Source organism: Sinocyclocheilus rhinocerous, unplaced genomic scaffold (assembly GCF_001515625.1).
Source record: "Sinocyclocheilus rhinocerous isolate Xijiao unplaced genomic scaffold, SAMN03320098_v1.1 scaffold1879, whole genome shotgun sequence".
In the NCBI taxonomy this organism is placed as follows: domain Eukaryota; kingdom Metazoa; phylum Chordata; class Actinopteri; order Cypriniformes; family Cyprinidae; genus Sinocyclocheilus; species Sinocyclocheilus rhinocerous.
The window spans coordinates 567,233-592,187 of NW_015632718.1; the positions used below are offsets into that span (position 1 = coordinate 567,233).

The 24,955-nt window shown below is 36.5% G+C and overlaps 2 protein-coding genes across 4 annotated transcripts; one reads left to right on the plus strand and one right to left on the minus strand.

The window, feature by feature from the left end:
* Positions 1-355: 355 nt before the first annotated feature.
* Positions 356-5,575, plus strand: LOC107742794 (uncharacterized protein C19orf44-like). The gene is made up of 8 exons (XM_016555830.1): positions 356-666; positions 2,586-3,188; positions 3,275-3,521; positions 3,637-3,713; positions 3,791-4,202; positions 4,806-4,895; positions 5,059-5,225; positions 5,367-5,575. Exons 1-8 carry the CDS (start codon positions 562-564, stop codon positions 5,451-5,453), a joined length of 1,788 nt encoding a protein of 595 aa, XP_016411316.1. The 5' UTR covers positions 356-561; the 3' UTR covers positions 5,454-5,575.
* On the minus strand, positions 4,903-24,638 carry cherp (calcium homeostasis endoplasmic reticulum protein). Of its 3 annotated transcripts, XM_016555829.1 has the most exons (19): positions 24,431-24,638; positions 23,816-23,989; positions 23,284-23,319; positions 21,599-21,762; positions 20,032-20,169; positions 19,801-19,952; positions 14,227-14,338; positions 14,041-14,130; positions 13,743-13,956; positions 11,630-11,793; positions 10,497-10,929; positions 8,939-9,180; positions 8,723-8,856; positions 8,540-8,626; positions 7,305-7,457; positions 7,098-7,214; positions 6,332-6,426; positions 6,068-6,253; positions 5,631-5,883 (listed from the first exon to the last, which is right to left on the minus strand). In XM_016555829.1, the coding sequence occupies exons 1-19, from the start codon at positions 24,453-24,455 to the stop codon at positions 5,846-5,848; spliced, it is 2,754 nt and encodes a 917-aa protein (XP_016411315.1). In that variant the 5' UTR covers positions 24,456-24,638; the 3' UTR covers positions 5,631-5,845. The 3 variants fall into 3 exon arrangements, 2 of the variants coding, with proteins under 2 accessions (XP_016411315.1, XP_016411314.1); XR_001640343.1 differs by lacking the exons at positions 19,801-19,952; positions 20,032-20,169; positions 21,599-21,762; ... (1 more) ...; positions 23,816-23,989; positions 24,431-24,638 and adding exons at positions 4,903-4,914; positions 15,283-15,434; positions 15,514-15,651; positions 17,181-17,461 and having other exon boundaries at positions 5,722-5,883; XM_016555828.1 differs by lacking the exons at positions 19,801-19,952; positions 20,032-20,169; positions 21,599-21,762; ... (1 more) ...; positions 23,816-23,989; positions 24,431-24,638 and adding exons at positions 15,283-15,434; positions 15,514-15,651; positions 17,181-17,461.
* Between the last annotated feature and the right edge of the window lie 317 nt (positions 24,639-24,955).

The window sequence follows — 24,955 nt, forward strand, 5'->3', positions numbered from 1 at the left end:
GTGGACTACACAGGGTATTTCGCCATCTTAAGTGAGATTCCAATCCCTTGGAAATGCCTTGCTTAGGGAGTAGGGAGCCGTGAACACTGCAGAGGGACCCTGACAATCGGAACGCACCTATTGTGTTTTATCAGAGGGAGATAAAGTACAATTCTTCATAAATTATAAATAATGAATAAATAAAAATAAAATACTGGAAAGGATTTTCCTCAGATCTCATTTGGCATATTTGAAGGAAGGTTTGCAGATGGTTCGTTATGAAACTCCATTAAATCGACGCAATAAATAACTGTAAAGGTTTATAAAAACAGTCGACTCGAGGAAGTGAAACCAGATCCTCATCCGCTTCCGGTGACTTCGGAACGCTCGCGACGTTGTCATGGAGAACAAGGACGGGCGTCGCGTTCCGTCGTAAACATGGGATATAGACAACAACCGTGCGATTTGCTCGGTTTCAATCGAGACGAGGCTTTTTGGTGACATGTTGTGTTTATGTTATGCATGTGAAAAAGCAAACTGTGTCTAGTTTAACAAATTGGCGATGTTTACTAACTAGTCAAGATGTGGAGTCATGGAGGAGGGAGTTCAGCTCTGGACCGGGCGAAGGCTCAGCTCTCTGGACAGAGAATCTCAAACAATGGGATTTCAAAGGACAAAAGAGATGTGGTTAGTGTGTGTTACACAATTGCTCTACATTCGACATGAAACCAAAAAGAACGCTGTTTACATTCTTAATACACGTTTCTGGTGTTATTGTACACGATTCATCACGTTAATTCTTTGTAATAAATCTGAAACGACTTTACTGTTCAGCTGACTTCACCGAGGCCGCGCAGTATTATCAATATACAAATACTAGCTTTTTAGTCAAGCTTTTAGCCTACTGTTATGTATGGAAGCCCGTTTCCGCCACTGAATAAAAAATAAAAAAAAGGTAATTGCGACTTTTTATCTCGCAGTTCTGACTTTTTTTTCACAGAATTGTGAGATATAAAGTCAGAATTGCGAGATATAAAGTCAGAATTCTGATTTTTTCTCAGAATTGCGTGATATAAACTCACAAATGCGAGATATAAAGTCAGAATTGCGAGATATAAAGTCAGAAATGCGTGATATAAAGTCAGAAATGCGTGATATAAAGTCAGAAATGCGTGATATAAAGTCAGAAATGCGTGATATAAAGTCAGAAATGCGTGATATAAAGTCAGAAATGCGTGATATAAAGTCAGAAATGCGTGATATAAAGTCAGAAATGCGTGATATAAAGTCAGAAATGCGTGATATAAAGTCAGAAATGCGTGATATAAAGTCAGAAATGCGTGATATAAAGTCAGAAATGCGTGATATAAAGTCAGAAATGCGTGATATAAAGTCAGAAATGCGTGATATAAAGTCAGAAATGCGTGATATAAAGTCAGAAATGCGTGATATAAAGTCAGAAATGCGTGATATAAAGTCAGAAATGCGTGATATAAAGTCAGAAATGCGTGATATAAAGTCAGAAATGCGTGATATAAAGTCAGAAATGCGTGATATAAAGTCAGAAATGCGTGATATAAAGTCAGAAATGCGTGATATAAAGTCAGAAATGCGTGATATAAAGTCAGAAATGCGTGATATAAAGTCAGAAATGCGTGATATAAAGTCAGAAATGCGTGATATAAAGTCAGAAATGCGTGATATAAAGTCAGAAATGCGTGATATAAAGTCAGAAATGCGTGATATAAAGTCAGAATTCTGACTTTTTCTCAGAATTGTGAGATATAAACTCGCAATTGCGAGTTATAAAGTCAGAATTGAGTGATATAAATTCGCAATTGCGAGTTAGTCCAATTTTGAGGGGGGAAAAAAGACTGATATGTTCTCAGAATTGCGAGTTTATATCTCACAATTCTGAGAAAAAAAGTCAGAACTGCGAGTTTGTATCACGCAATTCTGAGACAACAAATAGTTATGGAAGCCCCTTTGCGGCACTGAATAAAAATAAAAATAAAAGGTTATTGTGACTTTTTGATACTCACTTTTTTATATCTCACAATTCTGACCTTTTTCACAGAATAAAATCACAGTTGTGAGTTATAAAGTCAGTATTGTGAGATATACTCAAAATTATGACTTTTTTTCTCAGAATTACGTCATATAAACTCACAATTGCGAGATAAAAACGTGCAATTGTGATTTTTCTCAAATACGAGTTTCTCGCAATTGCGAGTTTATAGCACGCAAATCTGACTTTATTTCTCAGAATTGCGACTTTGTATCATATGTAAACTCGCAATTGCGAGAAAAAAAGTCAGAATTGTGAGATGAAAAAGTCAAAAAAAATTTATTCAGTGGCGGAAACAGGCTTCCATACACTGTTGAAAGTAATGTTGCCTTTGCAAAATTTGTAGGAATAATGCAGTATTTTAATGCCGTTTAATGTTATTGTAACAAAGGTTAGGGCAATCATAGCACATAATAATGATAGATTTAAAAATAAATAAATAAAAAAAGCGGCATTACAATTGGGATATGTGGAGATCATGTTACCGACTCCGTTATTAAATGTCTGTGGTGTGTTGCAATAACTCTTGTTTACCCAGGAAAACTCTGGAAAATTCGTGTCACTATCCAGGCAGATGCAATTCCAGGATTTGAGTGAAGTCTTTTCGGCATCAGAGAGTGAAAACCAGGACCCTGCGAAGACTACGACATTGGAGAGTTTCAGCTTGGGTGGTGGGAGCCGATTTCTGAAGAAGACCTCCAAAGATGCCACTGGAGACAGAGTGTCATCTGCTCCTAGAAGAACTCCTGCAGGAACGTTCATACCTCAAAGCAGTTCACAAAGCACAGCTTTGAGTAGGCTAGCGCTCATCGAGAACCGTATCAGAAACCAGAAAACCAAAAGCGACGGCCCTAGTATCGATACAAACCTCTCAGAACCACAAGAGACACGTATATCTTTACAGTCCAGCAGTGATCTGAGCATGACAGGGAATCGCTTTCTAAAGAAGAGGACTGTGTCCACACCTCGAGAGCAAAAGGTTCCTGAGAGAACATCTGGTCTGAATGAACGTAAAGAAAGGAGAGTCAGTTTAGACAGCGACGAACAGGACATGCGAACACTTCTAGGAGATTCTTTTAGCTTATCAGAAGGTTCCTTGCAAAATGCAGTGAGGCAAAAGAGTCCTCAACCAGTTAAAAAGGTATTAGAACAGTAAAATTGTTGTTTGACCCCAGTTTACTCTCCTGTCCTATCATTCTAAACCAGTATGACTTTCTTCTTTTCCAGTTATACAAGAAGAGCAGTGAAAAGTCCACCGTACCTTCGCCAACTACTGAAAGACATAAAGTTCTCACCCATCAAAGTCTTTCTCCTCCCCCCAGCAGGCCTGAGTCACGCATGGTCCAGTTTACTGAACATTCAGTGTCCTCTGAAACGGATCACAGTGAGATCCGGTCTTTGGACGATCTTTTTCCTGTTGCTGCGGCACCTGATTCTGATGATACTCTGAGCGAGAGGAGTGCAGTATTGGATGGTAAAACACCTGTGGATTCAACATCTAGCAATCATCTGAAACCTTTCATAACTATTGTTCAATTGAATTGTTCACTGTGTTTTAAACATTTTTTCTCTTGATGATCTACCCACAGATTTTAAACTGAACGTAATGACACTGGATGATCTTGCCCCTATACCATTTGAAGCAGCTGAAATCTCACAAGAAAAGGTGTGTTGAACATGTCATATCGGGACATAATTTACGCAAGATTTTTTAAAACTGAAAAACATTGTCTTTAATCACAGAAAGAAACACAAGCCAGACAGGAAGACAGAAACAAGAAGTCATACAACATTTCAAATGTTGCTTCACCACCCACACCAGAAGGGGCCTCGGCTGCCTACGAGAGTGATTTTGAGAGCGAGCTCCCATCTGAGACGCTAGAGAGCGCCAGTGAGATCTCCGAGCGTCTCACAGATAAAGACAAAGATGCCTCACTGATCAGCGAGGCCCAGTACAGCTCATACAAATCCCAGGATGGCGATGACGATGACCATAATTTATCACAGTCGTCGTCATCCAGTCGCCACTCAGACTCTTCCTCGAGGTCTACCTTATCCAATGCGACAGTCACACACGGCCCCAGTCCTAATGGTCACGTGAAGGAGGTTGCAGTACAGACTCCGATGGATGGACTAAATTACACATGGTCTTCTGGTAGGTTTATGTTATCCGATATTTCAGTCAAGTCAAACTCACGAAACCCATCAAGAACATGTCTAAATCATATTTGAAACTCCATTTCATTGGGGCGTCCCTCAGGGTTATAGTTTAGGACCACATTCATTCTTGTTCTGACTGAAATGTATTTGGGAGAATATTACGAAATCCATCAAGAACATGGATAGATCATATTTAAAGCTAAATTTTTTGGGGGGCGTCCCTCAGGGTTAGAGTTTAGGACCACTTTCATTTCTTGTTTTGAGGAAAATGTATTTTGGGTGAATCTAACAAAAACTGTCAAAACATGTATAGATCATATTTGAATCATTTCTTTGGCGCGTCCCTCAGGGTTAGAGTTTAAGACCACCTTCATTCTTGTTTTGAGGAAAATAAATTTGGGTGAATCTAACAAAAACTGTCAAGAACATATCTAGGTCATATTTTGTCTTAACATCAAAAGAAATTTGTTGTGCATCATGACTATTTTCATGACGTTTAAGCACATTTTCCTCCAAAATTCCCATTACCATACTGGCAAAAAACCTAGAAAGACGTGTTTTTGTGAGATCCACCCATTTATGTCAGCATTTTTTTCAGGCATAGCTGCTGTTGGTCCGTCACTGGGCATGACGTACGTGGACCCTACTCCAATAGCCAGTCACACAGTCAGCGCTGAAGCCATCGAGAGTAAGAATTACAATATGATCTACACGCTTTACGTTTGAATAACTCTGAACCTAGAAAACAAGAACATCTCAAGTGGTTACTATAAACAATCAGAACATTTTAGTCACTGAGAAAAATCCTCTGCTTCCTAGTTGAACTAGCTCATTGTCTTCCATGCCAACAGGTTTGACGGCATACAGTCCTGCTGTTTTTGCACTCAACGACATGTTGCGGCAGCAGTTGGCCCTTACTAGAGGATTCATCGACTCCACCAGACGTCACTACACGTCAATGATCGAGTCACTGGGACCTGCCGACTACAAATACACCACACTAGAGGATACTAAAGAGGTAAGATTTTGACGAGGAAAGAAAATGAGGCTGTGAGGGTTAGACATACAACTGTTGTAACAAATTTATATCAAAACATTTTTATATATTTCTTTCATAATATCTTTAGAGTTTGCTAACAGGACTTTATTTTTGTTCTAGTTTATTCGTGCTCACAGGCCACCCAAACTGAGTATTGAAGACGCTTTAGATGAAGTTCTACAGGAAATGAGAGACTATTACAGTTGAATAAACAGATGATCAACGTTTTGGATGCATCATCCATAGATTAATAACAGCCAAAACTTTTCAATCATTGTTCATGCAATAACGTGACTAAAATAAACCAGCATTTTTCAGTATCTGTTCATTGTGCTTCACTTCAATCATTCATGCATAAATGAAATGTTTACATAAACACGGTGCCCTTTTTCAAACATCTTTATTTTGCTTGTACAGAGTCTCAGATTAATCAAAGCAAATGCTTGCAATGACACGGACAATTTCTGTGAGTTACAATATGATGCGTTGATGCATTTTACTACAGAAAGAAAGAAACTCGAGAGCGACGAGAACATCCAAACGAATCTGAAAAACAGCTTTATGACAGCTACAGTAAAAAAAAAACAGATCACGGGTGATCACTCTGTGCTGGAGGGCTCCTGGGGGTCTCTGGTTACTGTGGACAAAAAAAAGATTTAAACACATTCATACTTGGTTATAATTAATAGTAAGTTCAATACATATGGTTAATAGTTTGATCAAACCCCTAACCCTAATTATTAGCATCAATATTAGTGATGTTTGACTTGGAAAACAGGCTGCTGCTAATTTTTAGGTCTCTATTTTACAAACACAAATACCTTTTTCTCGTGCTTTCATCCTTGCGACAAAATTGTAGCTTTTGTTTCGCCTGTAGTTCACGTACGGGTCGTCCAGTTGGACTCCCACTCCTTTATACTGGTCCCACTTGTCCCGGATGTCTCCTCCTTTGATGGGGTCTTGAATGCCCTGTTCTTTAGCACCAAGACCTCCTGATCCACTCCAGCCTACAGGACGAACAGGAAGAGATTTAGCACTGGATCAACGGAAAGATCGGTTCATGGCGGCGTTTGTTGATCACTTACCCATCTTCATGAGCATCTGATGGCCTTTGTTTTCTTCACCCAGCCTGAGGTCGACGGGTAACGCAGCAGGACCTGAACCCAAACCAGATGTGGAGCTGCGGAGAGAGACCGTATTTTCATGTCAACGTCATGCTTAATCGCTATTTGGTTTGGGTAAATTTTTATTTAATTTATTAGGTGAAAATCATTATTTGGTAAAATCTGCAAACATTTCTTTTTATGTCAGATGGGACGACAGCAATGATTATACCACCAATTATAATAGTTTACAATTTTTTAATCATGCAGCACAAGAAATTTAGCTTTAGTCCCGATATTTGACTTGTGAAGGTCAAAGTAAATGTGAAGAGTTGACAAAAATAAATAAATTTAAAAAATACAGTCATAGACACTGCAATCTGGATGGGATACATTTTTTATAATTTTTTCAGCAAGCACCGCAACAAGATATTTTGTTTTTGTTACAATATTTAACTTAGTTTTTTAACTTATTAGTTTTTAATAATTTGTTTTTTATATGAAATTTCACTAAATAAAAATGTTTTTTTATTTTATTTTTTTTATAAAAAAATAATAAAGAAAAAAAACAATGAAAAATATAACAATATTAAATAATTTAATTTAATAAAAATTGAATTTTAATTAATTAGTCATATCTATACCAAATAAACCTTTGTGGAAAAACCTGATACAGATGAGATCACAAAGCAAAAATCTGCTTTTCAAATGTGAACTGGACTTGGGTAACGAAAGCAAATCGACTTACGGTGGCGTCGGACTGCGTGATTTTGCAGCGTGGCGACGCTTGTCTGGAGATCGTGACCTGGAGCGAGATCTGGAGCGGGAGCGACTTTGGGATCTGGATCTGGAGCGACTCCTGCTCCTACAGGAGAAAGTCAAAAAATGTGTTCAACAACTTCCTGTGGCTGGAAAAAATGGTTTAAATGTCAAAGCAGATATTTTTTTGGGATACCTAGAGTGAGATCTGGAGTAGGAGCGAGAGCGAGAACGAGAGTGGGATCTGGATCGGGATCTGGAGCGAGAGGATTTGGAAGACCTGGAGCTGGAGCGTGATGTGGATCGTCCTCGGCTGCGTGACCGACTGCGGGAGGGACTCCCTCGGGTGCTGCAAAAAAAAATACCAACAAGGAAACAATGGGAATTACTTCTGTTTGGTCGCATCTGAATTCCAGTGTCATTTTAGTATTGGTAGTAGGAATGCCAACAATTAATCGACGATCGATAATAGCTGGCGATTAAAAAAAATAATTCCTACAATTTGTTAATTCGTTCCTAGGACTTATTAATTTTGTGGCCACGGTCCACGTTTCTTTAATTTGTTCCCAAGTTAACTCATGATTTAACTAAAATGAGGGAACGAACGAATTAATAAGTCGTAGGAACGAATTCTTAATTATTTCTCTTGTAAACAAAGCTTTGTACCTCACCTGTGTCATAATATTCACGTAAACAATGTTTCATATGAGCACCGCCGGTGGAAGCGGTTATCACTGACCGACCACGCGCTGTAGTTACGTTTGGGATTATTTTATTTTAAGTGGCAATAATGTTAATTGCAAACATTGCTATTGTGTTTTGAAATACAGTAACGAGCACCGTGAAACCATTTTAGAAAGGCATATTCAGCGTCTCCGTGACAAGATAGGAAACAGCCAACAATAACCTCCATTTAAAGTAAAATGACCCTCATTTCATCAAATGATTATAATCACATCTATTCGTTTTACAATCCTACTACTATGCTTTTATTTAGACTAAAATATAGTATACTATAATAGTATTTATTAACATTTTTAATCAGGTTTTCGTTTTATATTTTCAGTTTTCATTTTAATTTTTATTTCAGTTTAATTTTTTGTAATTTTAGTTTACTATTGTAGTATAGTAGTAATATTATAGTTGTATTTTTTAGTTTAAGCTTTCATTTAAATTTTAGTTTTAGTAATTTTTTTTTAAATTTCTATTAGTTTTTTATATTAAGTTTTTATTTCAGTTTTAGTCTTAGTAAATTTAACACCAACTTATTTTATTGCAGTGAGTTGCAAAGGCAACATTTGTAATTTTTGTGTAGCTTAAGCTTTTTCAATGAACATTCACATTTTATTTCAGTTTTATTTAAACTAACAAAATTAATAGTGTAATAGTTGTTTTGTTAGAATACATTAAAACAGTTCATTTAATCCCCACCTGTTGCGTTTGTCTTGGTCCTTTTTCCGCCTTGCTCTCATTTTGGCCCGGAAGAACTCATACAGACCATTCTGTTCCCAACCCTCACTGGAAAAATCATCATTTTCAGTTATTACAACTGAAGTATTGAATAAAAATGACCAAAAAATGGCAACAACTCAGGAGCAGTCACACTGGCGTCACCTGTTTCTGGGTCTGTCGTGGGACGGCGGGCTGTAAAACGCCTCCACTGCGGCCAGCAGACGCTCACTGGGAGGCATCGGGGGCGGCAGACGGATGTCTTTGGGGTCCAGAGGCTTATAATCGTGATCTTCAAGCTATCATCAAAGAGAAAGTATCACCTTTAGCATGAGACTGACAAAAACCAACTTTCCCAGCTGACGCCGAATGCAAAATCACCTTCACAAGCGGCGCCATGAGTCCTGCGGGAAGGTCGAAGTAGGGCACGTTGGGAACCAGGCTGGGGTCGTCCTGACTGACGTGAGCCGGGGTCTGGCGCCGCATGTGGGGCGCCTGACCGTTAAACCCGTGAGGAGGCGGTCCGAAATCGGGATGCTGGTTCCCGCCCCACGGAGGAGGATCAGACATCCCGGGAGGGGGAATCCTCTGGTTCGGGTGGTGATGAGGAGGCGGACCGATCTCTGATATGAGAAGAACAATACAATGTATGACATACCTGGAAAGTTGAGTCCTACTTACGCCAAGTCTAAAATTTCAGCGCACACAAAAAAAAAACATGCTAGGCAAAACTGTACAATGCAACTATAAGCTCCACTAAATTTCTATTTTCTATTACTATTTTATATTTTTTACATTCTATTTATTTTTAATCAAATTTTGTTTTATACAAAATTAGAATTTGTGATAAAAAAAAACTTGCAAAATCTGAAAACAAAACAATTTGCGTATTTGTTTTTTTTCACTTGTTTAAAACTAAGGCAGAAAAAAAAAACTATTTGTTAAGTATTAAAATATTACACCACAATATGTGTATTTTTTTATTTTGTAAAACAGTTCAATTAAAATATAAAAATACGCATCTATTTTATTTTTTATTTGGAAAACAGGTTAATTTAAACATTAAATTATTATACAACAATATGCGTCCAATTTGTTTTTCTTGATTTATTTATTATTTATTTATTTTATTAATAATTAATTCAAGTATTTCAAGACTACTTTTTATAATTACTGTAATATTCAAAACAGTGTTTTATTATTTAAACCGTAAAAATTAAACATCAATAAATAAATATATTACTATTACAAAAATACTGTAAAGTAAAACAATTAAAATAAACTGTGCTGTAAAATAAAAATGAGTATTTAATATTTTTGATTGGTCACATCTGATTTCCAGTGTTGTTTTAGTATCAGTAGTATACTATAATAGTATTTATTAATATTTTGAATTAGGTTTAATTTTTTGTTATATATTTTCATTTTCATTTTAGCTTAAGTTGACTAATTTTTGTTGTTTCTTATATTTATATTACATTTTTAAGCTTTCCTTTTAGTAATTTTAGTACAGTATTACAGTATTTACTAGTATTTTGAATAAGGTTTACATTTTTATATTTTCAGGGTTTTTTATTTTCATTTTTTCCATATATCCCTATTACAATAATGCTGTAAAATAAATAATTAAAATAACTGTACTGTAATTTAGTAATCATAATTTAATTTTACAGAACAGTGAAATTACAACATATTTATGTCTAAATTTCTTAACTTTCAAACGTTAAACCTCAGATTTAAACAATTGGCATGGGTAGAAAATATGTCAACACATAAATGTGGAAAATCCAAATTTTTTCCACAAAATCACATTCTTACAGTATTTTTTGCATTAAATTCAACAACTTACGTAAATACTGCTTAACTAATAAATAAAATAAAGTCATTCTGCGTACGTGTAACTCTAGTGGTTTTCCGAATAGTAAAGCTGAGGTCTCACCTCCTGGGAAGTCTCCCTGCGGGTAGTCGAATCGGTGCGGTGGATACGGCGGCCGCTCAAAGTGATGCCGCGGAGGAAACTCGTCCTGCATGAAGCGCGGCGGGAAGCGACCGAAGTTGTGTGGCGGCGGCGGCGGCGGCTGGTTGAACGGTGGTGGCTGCTGGTGTGGAGGGAAGGGCCCGCGAAAATGCGGAGGACGCTGCATGCGGAAGGGAGGCTCCCTCTGGCCCCACGGTGGCGGCTGATCCGGCTGGCTGCTCCACGGCGGCTGGTCGAACTGGCCGCTCCAGGAGGGCGGTGGCTCGTTCTGGCTACTCCAGGGGCCTGCGGGGCCCCCGTCCCGAGGGCCGCTCCAGTTGGGGTCCCGCTGCTCGTTCCACATGCCCTCGTGGCTGTTCCAGGGGGGCGGGGCTTGAACTGGGGCGAATGGTGGCTGGAGGCGGAAACATTGAATATGTTAGCATTGGTGCCGTGTTGATTACTTACATATTGTAAAATAAAACTTTTAAAACGTTCTTAGACAAAATTAATTAAGTTCAGTTCAAACAACTTGTAAAAGTGCATGTAGCATCATATGACCACTTTAATTTAAGACTTTAAATTTATGTAATAATATATTCACATTTAAATATAATATATAATGTATATATAGTACATTTAATATTTAATAAAATTGTAATTAGTAATCTATTATGCTACATTTGAGGTAATATTAGATTACTTTTAGATTACTTCTAACCTAACTCGTTTATCACATTGATTTAAATAGGATACTCTTGTTCCATATTGATATAAAAATACAAAGAGTTTTCTGGATTTTCTGAAACAGGGTTGTGAATGAAACGCAGGGGGTTCATAAATTGATTTTAGAATAAAAAAATTAAAAGCTAGAAAAAATTAAGGAAAAATCAATTATGAACAATTTACTGCCATTGTGTGAGTAAAATGCAACCAATAAAATAGTAACTGTAATCCGATTATGAGCATTTTAAAACAGTATAATCTAATTACAAATATTTAATATTTGGAGTCTGATAATGCAGATCACTTATAATCAGTTACTGAGTTAGTATTAATACACAGCTGCAAACAGCGTAAGATCTGTGAGATTTTACAGCATTTCATTCACTTACGGGTTGTTGCGGGTTCCACGCTGGCATGTTGTGCTGCGGCTCGAACCAGCCGGGTTTAGAGGAGGGAATGTCGGACGACGCTGCTGGGTTCGAGTCTGATGGTCGGTTCTGAGGGCCTTCGTAATCAGCGGGTGTGGGACCGGCCCCTGGAGGTTTCAGATCTCCTGATGACATCATACAAAATATCAATTTCCATATTACGAGCCAAGAATGACATCACAATTAATCACATATAAGCAAAAATAACATCATACGTGACCCTGGACCACAAAACCAATCATAAGGGTCAATTTTTCGAAATTGAGATTATAAATGTTTTGTCTATTTATGTAAAGCACCACTGTAGTCATAAATAATCCTAAAGAGGGTTAATAAAGCAAACTGGAGAATAAATGCACATGATGTAAAAACTGACATGCAAATTGGGGTGTTATTTTTAATGTTTTTGAAAGTCTCTTCTGCTCACCAAGGCTGCATTTATTTGATCAAGCATACCATAAAAACTGTAAAACTGTAAAATATTATTAGAATTCAAAACTGCTTTCTATGTGAAAATGTAATTTATTTCTGTGATCAAAGCAGAATTTTCAGCATCATTACTCCAGTCTTCAGTGTCACATGATCTTCAGAAATCATTCTAATATGCTGATTTGCTGCTCAAGAAACATTTCTGATTATTATCAGTGTTGAAAACAGTTGTGTTGCTTCATATTTCTGTGGAAACTGCGATACATTTTATTTTTCAGGATTCACAGATGAACAGAAAGTTCAAAAGAACAGCATTTATTTGAAATGGAAATCTTTTGTAACATTATAAATGTCTTCACTGTCACTTCTGATCAATTTAGTCCTTGCAGAATAAAAGCATTAATATCGTTCTAGCCCCCAACTTTTGAACAGCAGTTTTTCCATAAGAGACTTTGTCTGCATGTGATGTCAAATATGCACTATTTGTTTATTTTATTTGGAAAAAAAAAAAAAATTCCATTAATTTAAGAATTTAAATATATGTAATAATATATTCACATTTAAATATAATATATAATGTATATATAGTACATTTAATATTTAATAAATTGTAGGTTACTGATTTCAAATTACATGACGAAAATTGTAATTAGTAACAATCTATTACGCTACATTTTAGCTAATATAAGGTTACTTTTAGATTACTTCTGACTTAAATCGTTTATCACATTGATTTGCACGTGATGTCACATATGTTTTTTTCCCAGGTTGACCTAAAACTTATTTCAGATAGTTTCCATACATACCGTATTGTCCCGAATATAAGACGATGTTTTTTTCTTGGAAATACATCTGAAAAAACGCGGTCCTCTTATATTCAGGGTCTAGACTTTGACATGTCAATAATACACCCACAACACTAGGTGGCGCCAAATACGCATAAAACGATTGTGCCATGAAATAGTAATGTAATGCCTGTTGTAAAGATGGCGAGTAAACAGCTGCATGAGTCGTGACTGTCACCTTAGCCTGATGGGACCAAACTCCCTGATTTTAAAACGTAAGACAGTACCCAGATCTGAAGACTACAGTAAGATTTAACTTCGACTGTTAACAAGATTTTGGTAGGCTACTATTAGATGGATAGCCTAAATGTCCTAATTCAGATGGGCTACCTGTTTATTTTTTATTTTTTATTTTTTTTATGGTATATCAAAAAGTGCATATTTTTTAAATGTGATTGTTGGTACATTTTACCAGTTTTTACCATACTTTCAAAACAAAAATTAAAATAGAAAAAATATGCAATATGAAAATAATTGAAGACAAAATGTGTTTTACTGAGAAAAAAAAAATTTGTTTTTTAAAAAGCCTTTTTCCAAAAGGTACATCTGGGAAAAAGGGGGGTCGTCTTATAATCAGGGTCGTCTTATATTCGGGCCAATACGGTATATAATCTTCATTTAGTGTAAGATAAAGCTCTAAAATTGCTACAACTAAAATTAAAATAAATTATTTGTAATATTTATTTAATATAAAAACTCTCATTTTTTAAGATATCGTAATATAAATAGATTACTAAAATATTATAAATAATAATATTATTATTTTTTATTTTTTTATTTTATTATAAATATGTTTTTACCAGGCTGAGAGGTCAAGGGCGGTTGAGTCTTCACGTCGGCATCTGCAGGCGTCAGTTGACCGACAGCGGCCGCGGCTGCTGCTACAGCCACCGTCTGCTGCTGCTTCAGGTTAGTTACAAACTCCTCGTGCTGCGTCTTCAGCACCTGGATCTGCTGCTGGAAGGCCATCTGGACGGGCTGCACCACCGGCGCGTACTCCGTGATGAGCGACGCCTAAACCAGACACAACAGAGACATGACGAGAAACTCATCCTCCATCTTTAACTGCAAAACAAACACTGAGAGCACGAGCTGTACCTGATACTGTCCCAGACCCAGAGCCGGACTCTGAAGCTGCTGAATGGTGACGTCGTCAAAGTAGCCGTTCTTCTCCCAGAGCAGCAGCAGCTGAAAACATGAAGAACAACCGCTCACTTTGACATAACATCTACCAAAAGTCAATCTAGAAGGGAAACGTGAAGAAATGGGGATGGATGATCTTACGCGGGTGATTTTCTGCTGCTTGTCTTCCTCTACAGCCAGGAAGCTGGTGCAGTAAATGGGAACCACGACTTTCTGTAGAGCCGCCAAAAGATCCCTCTGATTCTTCCTCTGACTGGGGAGAAAAATCAATAAAACGCCGTAAAATACACTTTGAGTTGCCAAGTACAACTAAAATGGGCCACTACTTTTACATGCTTTCCCAATGTGAAAAGTGAATATAATAACTATTTTCTGATAACCTTTTTTTCATTTGAAGCCTAAAATTCAAGTGAAAATGAATAAAAATTAAGTGAAATGTAATAAAAATTAGACATCAAATAATTTTTATTTAAATTACCCAACCAGTGTTGTTATTCTCATTAACTAAAACTTAAAAAAAAAAAAAAAAAAAAACATTTACATTAATTGAAATCAAATGATTCAAACTTATTGTATTTCAGTTAGTTTCGAAAAGCAACATTTTCAATTTTAATTTAGTTTAGGTTCTAAAATTGCTACAACTGAAACTGAAATGAGTAATAAAATTTTAAATAGACAAAAAGAATTTTTTTTTTTTAAAATGACAAAACACTAAACAAAAATTTAAATGAAAACAGGAAATACAAACATTTGAGAACTTTAAAATAAAGCATCACATTAAATAACATTATGCATAATTTGTGATTAAGTTCTTCATTTATATAATCAAAATGACCCCTGATTATTAACTAAAATTAAATATAAAAAACATTTGTTAATTGAAAATTTAAATAAATTAAAAATAATATTATAAAAAATGTAAATATTATAAAAAATATTTATAAAAATATTTCTAACATTACTATGAATAATACTCTAAAGTTATGTAATATAAAAATATTTTTAAATATTTACATATAAAAAAAGGAATTAAAATTATAAAGAAAATGGAAACAAATATAAAAACTAATTCAAAATATTATTTAATGCGATGATACTATAATAGTATATTAATGATAAAGCAGAACAGCTGACTTGAATATTCAAATTCATTATAAAGTGCCAGAACACAGTTCAGATGAAAGCTCTGCGTCTCACCAGTGATGCAGCACGTCGTTGGTCAGATAGATGAGATGCAGGCGGAGCTCGAAATGCGCCTCGTCCGCGGTGATGCGGTTTCTGAGATGCGACGTCATCAGCTCGCAGTGCGGCGGGGTCTTAGCGTTACTGAACATCCAGTTCTTTCCAGCCTGAGAGAGAACGAAAAATAAGCACAAAGTGACTAATCTGAGACACATCTGGTGAGCGAGGCAGATTTCCGGCTCGTACCGATATGGCGTCTTTGGTGCAGGTGTCTATGATGGGCTGGAGCAGGTTGTCGAACTCGTTCATGTCCAGCTGCGTCTCCACCAGCAGTTTCTGCGTCTGCTGCTCCATCGCCAGAGAGATGGCGGCCGTCACTTGCTCCTGAAAGCCCAAAACACATTTATTTAACAGAATATATTACAGTTCAAAAGTCTGGGGACTGTAAAATTTTTATTTTTTTTTATCAATACTTTTATATATAAAGGATGCGTTAAAATGATCAAAAGTGATGTTACGAAAGATTTCTATTTCAAATAAATGCTCTTCTTTTGAACTTTCTATTCATCAAAGAATCCAGAAAAAAAAAATGCATCACAGTTTCCACAAAAATATTGGGCAGCGCAATTGTTTTCAACATTGATAATAATCAGAAACGTTTCTTGAGCAGCAAAATAGCATATTAGAATGATTTCTGGAGGATCATGTGACACTGAAGACTGGAGTAATGATGCTGAATATTCAGCTTTGTTCACAGAAATCAATTACATTTTAAACTAGATGTGCAAAGTTTGTAAACAAACTTTAATGTTGGTTTGACAAAGCCTTGTTTGAAGGTTTGAAATAACTTTGAAAAGCTTGAAGTTTGAAGATTTTACTTGAAGTCAACAAAATGTTATGTTGTAGCACATTGCTAAAAGGTTTAAACATGTTGCTAGCACGATTTAACACATTACAAGCAAGTTGCTAACAGGATTAATCATATAGTACACATGATTTAATACATTAGTTGCATGTTTTAACACGTTGCTAGCATGTTTTAACATGTTAACATGATTTAACAGGTTAGCAACATGCTAATCCATGCTAGCAACATGCTAATCCATGCTAGCAACAAGTTAACACATTGCTAGCCAGTTTTAACATGTTAACATGATTTAACAGGTTAGCAACATGCTAATCCATGCTAGCAACAAGTTAACACATTGCTAGCCAGTTTTAACATGTAGCTTGCATGATATAACACATTACTACCAAGTTGCTAACAGGATTAATCATATAGCATACATAATTTAATACATTAATAGAATGTTTTAACACATTGCTAGCATGTTTTAACATGTTAACATGATTTAACAGGTTAGCAACATGCTAATTCATGCTGGCAACATGTTTTAACACATTGCTAGCATGATTTAACACATTGTTAGAATGTTTCAGCATGTTAACATGATTTAACATGTTAGCAACATGCTAATTCATGCTAGCGACACGTGTTAACACATTGCTAGCCTGTTTTAACGTGTTACGAACATGATTAGCACATTGCTAGCATGGATTAACATGTTGTCCTAGAATAGTCGTTCAGCTTTGCTAGTGACAGACAGCTTAAATACTGTATGTTATTGTGCAAAAGTTTTCACCCCCTCAATGAAAGTCTATGGGACTTTTCGTTGTTTTGATTGTCCATTTAATGAAAACCATAAGTCCGATCAGTTAGAAAAGATACAGCAACCCGAGTCAGACCAGTCTGAAGGTCTGATCCGAGTTTGGTGGTTGTAGCCTGAAAACTGTAGGAGGAGATACCGACTAAATTTAGCCTCACAAGAAGGATTAATCACAATATTACTGTTTCTACTGTATTTTTTTGATCAAATAAATGCAACCCTGGTGTGCAGAAGAGCTTGATGTACCTGTCTGAGGCTGAGCAGGTGTTGCTCCTGCTGCTGGAGGTTCCACTGGCTCTGCTGGATGAGCTCCTCCACAGACGGCGTGGTCGGCGGGATCGGCGGCGGCGGGAGCATCGTCATCGTCGCGGAAACATCGGCGACCTCATTACCTGGAGGTTTACAGAGCTCTGCGAATCACAAGAACACGCAGATGCAAAAAACATCACGCCTACTGTACGCTGAGGCAAACATCTGCCTGCCGGTGCGTCCAGATCTGACGGATGTGTGTGAACGGTCACACTGGGAAGTGCTACGAAAAGCAACAAGTTAACACATTGCTAGCCAGTTTTAACATGTAGCTTGCATGATATAACACATTACTACCAAGTTGCTAACAGGATTAATCATATAGCATACATAATTTAATACATTAATAGAATGTTTTAACACATTGCTAGCATGTTTTAACATGTTAACATGATTTAACAGGTTAGCAACATGCTAATTCATGCTGGCAACATGTTTTAACACATTGCTAGCATGATTTAACACATTGTTAGAATGTTTCAGCATGTTAACATGATTTAACATGTTAGCAACATGCTAATTCATGCTAGCGACACGTGTTAACACATTGCTAGCCTGTTTTAACGTGTTACGAACATGATTAGCACATTGCTAGCATGGATTAACATGTTGTCCTAGAATAGTCGTTCAGCTTTGCTAGTGACAGACAGCTTAAATACTGTATGTTATTGTGCAAAAGTTTTCACCCCCTCAATGAAAGTCTATGGGACTTTTCGTTGTTTTGATTGTCCATTTAATGAAAACCATAAGTCCGATCAGTTAGAAAAGATACAGCAACCCGAGTCAGACCAGTCTGAAGGTCTGATCCGAGTTTGGTGGTTGTAGCCTGAAAACTGTAGGAGGAGATACCGACTAAATTTAGCCTCACAAGAAGGATTAATCACAATATTACTGTTTCTACTGTATTTTTTTGATCAAATAAATGCAACCCTGGTGTGCAGAAGAGCTTGATGTACCTGTCTGAGGCTGAGCAGGTGTTGCTCCTGCTGCTGGAGGTTCCACTGGCTCTGCTGGATGAGCTCCTCCACAGACGGCGTGGTCGGCGGGATCGGCGGCGGCGGGAGCATCGTCATCGTCGCGGAAACATCGGCGACCTCATTACCTGGAGGTTTACAGAGCTCTGCGAATCACAAGAACACGCAGATGCAAAAAACATCACGCCTACTGTACGCTGAGGCAAACATCTGCCTGCCGGTGCGTCCAGATCTGACGGATGTGTGTGAACGGTCACACTGGGAAGTGCTACGAAAGGAAGCGTGACTCTCTTTGGAATGGACGTTCCCAGAGCAAAGCCATTCAGATCAGTGAAACATGCAGGAAATCACTCATGCTGGTTTGTTCCCCTCTGATTTTCCATGTCTTGCGATAGTCGCATGAAAAACTTGTGAATACGAAAACATTAAGCCGAGGAAAGCATGGGGATATGACATAGTAAACTGACTGCAAATAACTGAGGGGAAAAGAAATCAAGTAAAGAACCCACAAAGAAAAACGACTTGCTTGCGGCGGCTTTGAAAATAAAACTGAAAATCTGAATCAAGATTTATATAGAATGCTTTCATTTGCAAACAAAAGTAAAACTAAAATCACGCTGCACAAGTTCAGATGTCATGTATGCAGCAAAAAACACTGCAAGGAAGTAACATTCTTTGCTTTTAAGGAATAGTTCAACCAAAAATTTAAATTTGCTAACAATTTACTCACCTTCAGGCCATGTAGATGAGTTTGTTTCTTCATCAGATTTGGAGAAATGTAGCATTGCATCAGTGTCTCAGCAGTGGATGCTCTGCAGTGAATGGGTGCCGTCAGAATTCTCGTAAATTAAAACTTTAAAACTATTTTGTTTATTTTAAATAAAAAAAATTAAATGTATTAATATATTTAAACTTATTTTATTTCAGTTAGTTTTTCAGGTGACATTTTACATTTTTAATTTAGTTCAAGTATTACAATTACTACAACTAAAATTGAAATGAATAATTAATTTAATTAATTAAAAACAGCATAACACAACAGCATTACACTAAAATTAAAATGAATGTGATGTCATTATTTAAATATATTATTTAGTTGTTCTTGAGCTATGCAATTAAAATAACCCTGATCAATAACTCAAATTAAAACATTTCTAACTTTGATTTACTTTAAATTGAAGACTTAAATTACTATAAAATTTCTAAAACTAAAACAAATTTAAAAACATAATAAATATTTATTATTATAAAATTGTATTATAACATTAAACATATTGTATAAACTATAAAAAATATAACATTAAAAGTATATATTATAAATAATTGTTAAAAATAATTCAATATATAGCTAGAAAAATTACATATAATTTAATATTTATATACATTTACACTAAGAAAAATGCTAAAAACAACAAAATAATAAATAATAAATTTGAAAAATAAACTATAATTCAAACATAATTCAAAATATTAATGAATTCTATATTAGTATATTTATAAGACTAAAATAACAGTCTACCTTTTTAGCTAATTTAAGTATTCAAATATATTGTAACAGTTCAGATGAAATCTCTGCATCTCACCAGTGATGCAGGACGTCATTGGTCAGATAGATGAGATGCAGGCGGAGCTCAAAATGTGCCTCGTCCGCAGTGATGCGGTTTCTGAGATGCGACGCCATCAGCTCGCAGTGCGGCGGGGTCTTAGCGTTACTGAACATCCAGTTCTTTCCAGCCTGAGAGAGAACGAAAAATAAGCACAAAGTGACTAATCTGAGACACATCTGGTGAGCGAGGCAGATTTCCGGCTCGTACCGATATGGCGTCTTTGGTGCAGGTGTCTATGATGGGCTGGAGCAGGTTGTCGAACTCGTTCATGTCCAGCTGCGTCTCCACCAGCAGTTTCTGCGTCTGCTGCTCCATCGCCAGAGAGATGGCGGCCGTCACTTGCTCCTGAAAGCCCAAAACACATTTATTTAACAGAATATATTACAGTTCAAAAGTCTGGGGACTGTAAAATTATTTATTTTTTTTATCAATACTTTTATATATAAAGGATGCGTTAAAATGATCAAAAGTGATGTTACGAAAGATTTCTATTTCAAATAAATGCTCTTCTTTTGAACTTTCTATTCATCAAAGAATCCAGAAAAAAAAAATGCATCACAGTTTCCACAAAAATATTGGGCAGCGCAATTGTTTTCAACATTGATAATAATCAGAAACGTTTCTTGAGCAGCAAAATAGCATATTAGAATGATTTCTGGAGGATCATGTGACACTGAAGACTGGAGTAATGATGCTGAATATTCAGCTTTGTTCACAGAAATCAATTACATTTTAAACTAGATGTGCAAAGTTTGTAAACAAACTTTAATGTTGGTTTGACAAAGCCTTGTTTGAAGGTTTGAAATAACTTTGAAAAGCTTGAAGTTTGAAGATTTTACTTGAAGTCAACAAAATGTTATGTTGTAGCACATTGCTAAAAGGTTTAAACATGTTGCTAGCACGATTTAACACATTACAAGCAAGTTGCTAACAGGATTAATCATATAGTACACATGATTTAATACATTAGTTGCATGTTTTAACACGTTGCTAGCATGTTTTAACATGTTAACATGATTTAACAGGTTAGCAACATGCTAATCCATGCTAGCAACAAGTTAACACATTGCTAGCCAGTTTTAACATGTAGCTTGCATGATATAACACATTACTACCAAGTTGCTAACAGGATTAATCATATAGCATACATAATTTAATACATTAATAGAATGTTTTAACACATTGCTAGCATGTTTTAACATGTTAACATGATTTAACAGGTTAGCAACATGCTAATTCATGCTGGCAACATGTTTTAACACATTGCTAGCATGATTTAACACATTGTTAGAATGTTTCAGCATGTTAACATGATTTAACATGTTAGCAACATGCTAATTCATGCTAGCGACATGTGTTAACACATTGCTAGCCTGTTTTAACGTGTTACGAACATGATTAGCACATTGCTAGCATGGATTAACATGTTGTCCTAGAATAGTCGTTCAGCTTTGCTAGTGACAGACAGCTTAAATACTGTATGTTATTGTGCAAAAGTTTTCACCCCCTCAATGAAAGTCTATGGGACTTTTCGTTGTTTTGATTGTCCATTTAATGAAAACCATAAGTCCGATCAGTTAGAAAAGATACAGCAACCCGAGTCAGACCAGTCTGAAGGTCTGATCCGAGTTTGGTGGTTGTAGCCTGAAAACTGTAGGAGGAGATACCGACTAAATTTAGCCTCACAAGAAGGATTAATCACAATATTACTGTTTCTACTGTATTTTTTTGATCAAATAAATGCAACCCTGGTGTGCAGAAGAGCTTGATGTACCTGTCTGAGGCTGAGCAGGTGTTGCTCCTGCTGCTGGAGGTTCCACTGGCTCTGCTGGATGAGCTCCTCCACAGACGGCGTGGTCGGCGGGATCGGCGGCGGCGGGAGCATCGTCATCGTCGCGGAAACATCGGCGACCTCATTACCTGGAGGTTTACAGAGCTCTGCGAATCACAAGAACACGCAGATGCAAAAAACATCACGCCTACTGTACGCTGAGGCAAACATCTGCCTGCCGGTGCGTCCAGATCTGACGGATGTGTGTGAACGGTCACACTGGGAAGTGCTACGAAAGGAAGCGTGACTCTCTTTGGAATGGACGTTCCCAGAGCAAAGCCATTCAGATCAGAGAAACATGCAGGAAATCACTCATGCTGGTTTGTTCCCCTCTGATTTTCCATGTCTTGCGATAGTCGCATGAAAAACTCGTGAATACGAAAACATTAAGCCGAGGAAAGCATGGGGATATGACATAGTAAACTGACTGCAAATAACTGAGGGGAAAAGAAATCAAGTAAAGAACCCACAAAGAAAAACGACTTGCTTGCGGCGGCTTTGAAAATAAAACTGAAAATCTGAATCAAGATTTATATAGAATGCTTTCATTTGCAAACAAAAGTAAAACTAAAATCACGCTGCACAAGTTCAGATGTCATGTATGCAGCAAAAAACACTGCAAGGAAGTAACATTCTTTGCTTTTAAGGAATAGTTCAACCAAAAATTTAAATTTGCTAACAATTTACTCACCTTCAGGCCATGTAGATGAGTTTGTTTCTTCATCAGATTTGGAGAAATGTAGCATTGCATCAGTGTCTCAGCAGTGGATGCTCTGCAGTGAATGGGTGCCGTCAGAACGAGAGTCCAAACAGCTGATAAAAACATCACAATAATCCACAGCACTCCAGTCCATCAGTTAATGCCAAAAGCTGAAACAAATCCATCATTAAGGTGTTTTTAACTTGGATAGAGATTCTTCTATCCATAATGTTAGTCTGAATCAGGAGAGAAATATGCAGAAATATGAGCCCATAATCCATAATAATGCTTCCTTCAGTGAAAAAGTTCATCCCCTGTTGACTCTCACATCAAAATACAGCCACATATTTGTGTACAACTGTTTTGGCTTGTGAACTGTGCTTGATCTGTGCAGATTTCTCTCCTGATTCAGCCAAGAAGACTTTTTCACTGGAGAAAACAACATTATGGATTGAAGACTCTCTATCGAAGTTGAAAACACCTTAATGATGGATTTGTTTCTTACAAACACGCAGCTTTTGGCTTCTCAAGACATTAACTGATGGACTGGAGTGCTGTGGATTATTGTGATGTTTTTATCAGCTGTTTGGACTCTCATTCTGACGGCACCCATTCACTGCAGAGCATCCATTGCTGAGCAAGTGATGTAATGCTACATTTCTCCAAATCTGATGAAGAAACAAACTCATCTACATCTTAAATGGCCTGAAGGTGAGTATTTTTTCAGCAAATTATCATTTTTGGATGAACTATTACTTTAATATTTGGTTCAAATCCCTAAGAAATAGTAACAGCAACTGAGAAAATGTAAACTATAACAAAATCTGACAAATAAAATATAAACAAAAAAAATTAAAGCATTGATGCAGAACAACTCCATGAATACCAGGGAAAATGAAACATTTCTGATCATCGGTCTAATAAATACCTTCCATTTTATATTCATCATCATGAGTGGCAGAATCTATAAAGGAGAGAAGCACACCTTAAAGATGAATAAATACACACACACAATACAAAACAAGCAAATCTAGCTGTTTCCATCACACATTATCGTGAACTAGAACTATTAAAAACATTTTTGGTAATAAACAATGAAGCTGAAATAAAAATAAATAAATAATAATAATAAAACAATTTAGATAAAATAAGTATACGTTTAAAAAATAAGTTTAAGCTGAAGCACCAAGATTACAAAAAATAAATAAAATAAATAAAAACTAAAACTGAAATAAATCTAAAACGGATATAAAAATATATTAAACCTAAAAAAATATTATTTTAAAGCATAAAAAATTAATAAAAAGACCATAAAAAATTAAACAAAAATGAAAAAATAAAAATATAAAAGCTAAATAAAAAGATTAATAAAAACTATAAGAGTATATAAATATTACTAATATAACACTGGTTAGCAGAAATAAATGCGACTGATGCTCTCCAGTGGTTTATTCACGTACGCTGCTGCTGTTCGATGGCCAGCTTGTATTTGTAGTAGCCGAAATATTCTCCTCCGAACAGAAACGAGAACTTGGGGTTCTCCTTCTGCTTCTCCATGGTCATCTTCTCAAACTCGGGTCCATTTCGGGCGACAAACTGGGCCAGTTTGTCAATGACATTACGCAGCTCTTGATCTGATGGGGAAAATATAGTATATTTTTTTAAATGTAACATATAGTATTATTTGTAAAGAATATAACTAGCCTTATAATTTTAATATATTTTACATTTTTTTAAGTATTACTAAATATTTGCGGTCTTTTTCAAAGTGTAAGAGCTTTAAGACATTTCCTTTCATATTTTTTTTGTGATGACAGTAACACCAGCTGTCCACAGTGTAATAAATATAATATTTGTACTAGTATGTCTGTCACCATTGACATTACTGTAAACGCTTTATATAAAGTCAGTGAATACACCTGCAATCGATTTAGCTATTTCACTTGCCATCCTACCCACACTAGACAGTCAACACAAACTAAAGAGCACTTAAATGCTGATTTGATGCGTTAATTGCGTGTTTATTAGTGTAAATAATGTCAGTTCACACGCGTTCGCGCTGATCACTCAGTTACCTTCTGGCGGTGTGGCAATATCCATTTTTCTCAGGATTACACGCTAGTGTTGGACCAGGAATTCATTTATGACACATGACGCTGAAGTGTGGAACAAAATAAATCGCTTTTAAACTGCTGCGACTATTATATTAGCATAGGTTTGTTGTGTTTCAGTTCAAGACGAAACGACGGGAAACCGAATCCTGACGACTTCCTCTGACGAGTGAGACGCGTGCGCGCTGTGGAGACGCTCAGAAGGTCCGTGACGTCACAGCGTCGCCTGCCGTTCGGAGGCCGTAATTTACGGACACGCGCACGCAGCAGATGACTTTCAGGAAAATCTTAAAGGGGTCCTATTATGCTTTTTCACTGTTTTAATTTTAGTCCGTGTGTAGTGTGTATGTTTGGGCATAAAAAAGATCTAGAAAGTTACAAATCTCAAAGTCCACTCCAAAGGGAGATATTTCGTTTTTTAAAAATCTCTTTCACGAACTACAACGAACGGCTCGTTTGGACTACAGCGTTTGTTTTCCGGGCTTTGTG

Coding starts and splice junctions, on each gene's coding strand:
- LOC107742794 (XM_016555830.1), top strand. CDS start 562: ATGTGGAGTCATGGAGGAGGGAGTTCAGCTCTGGACCGGGCGAAGGCT. Junction 667..2,585: donor CAAAGGACAAAAGAGATGTG/GTTAGTGTGTGT, acceptor TTGTTTACCCAG/GAAAACTCTGGAAAATTCGT. Junction 3,189..3,274: donor GTCCTCAACCAGTTAAAAAG/GTATTAGAACAG, acceptor CTTCTTTTCCAG/TTATACAAGAAGAGCAGTGA.
- cherp (XM_016555829.1), bottom strand. CDS start 24,455: ATGGATATTGCCACACCGCCAGAAG. Junction 23,990..24,430: donor TATTGCCACACCGCCAGAAG/GTAACTGAGTGA, acceptor TTTCCCCATCAG/ATCAAGAGCTGCGTAATGTC. Junction 6,254..6,331: donor TCAGATGCTCATGAAGATGG/GTAAGTGATCAA, acceptor TTCGTCCTGTAG/GCTGGAGTGGATCAGGAGGT.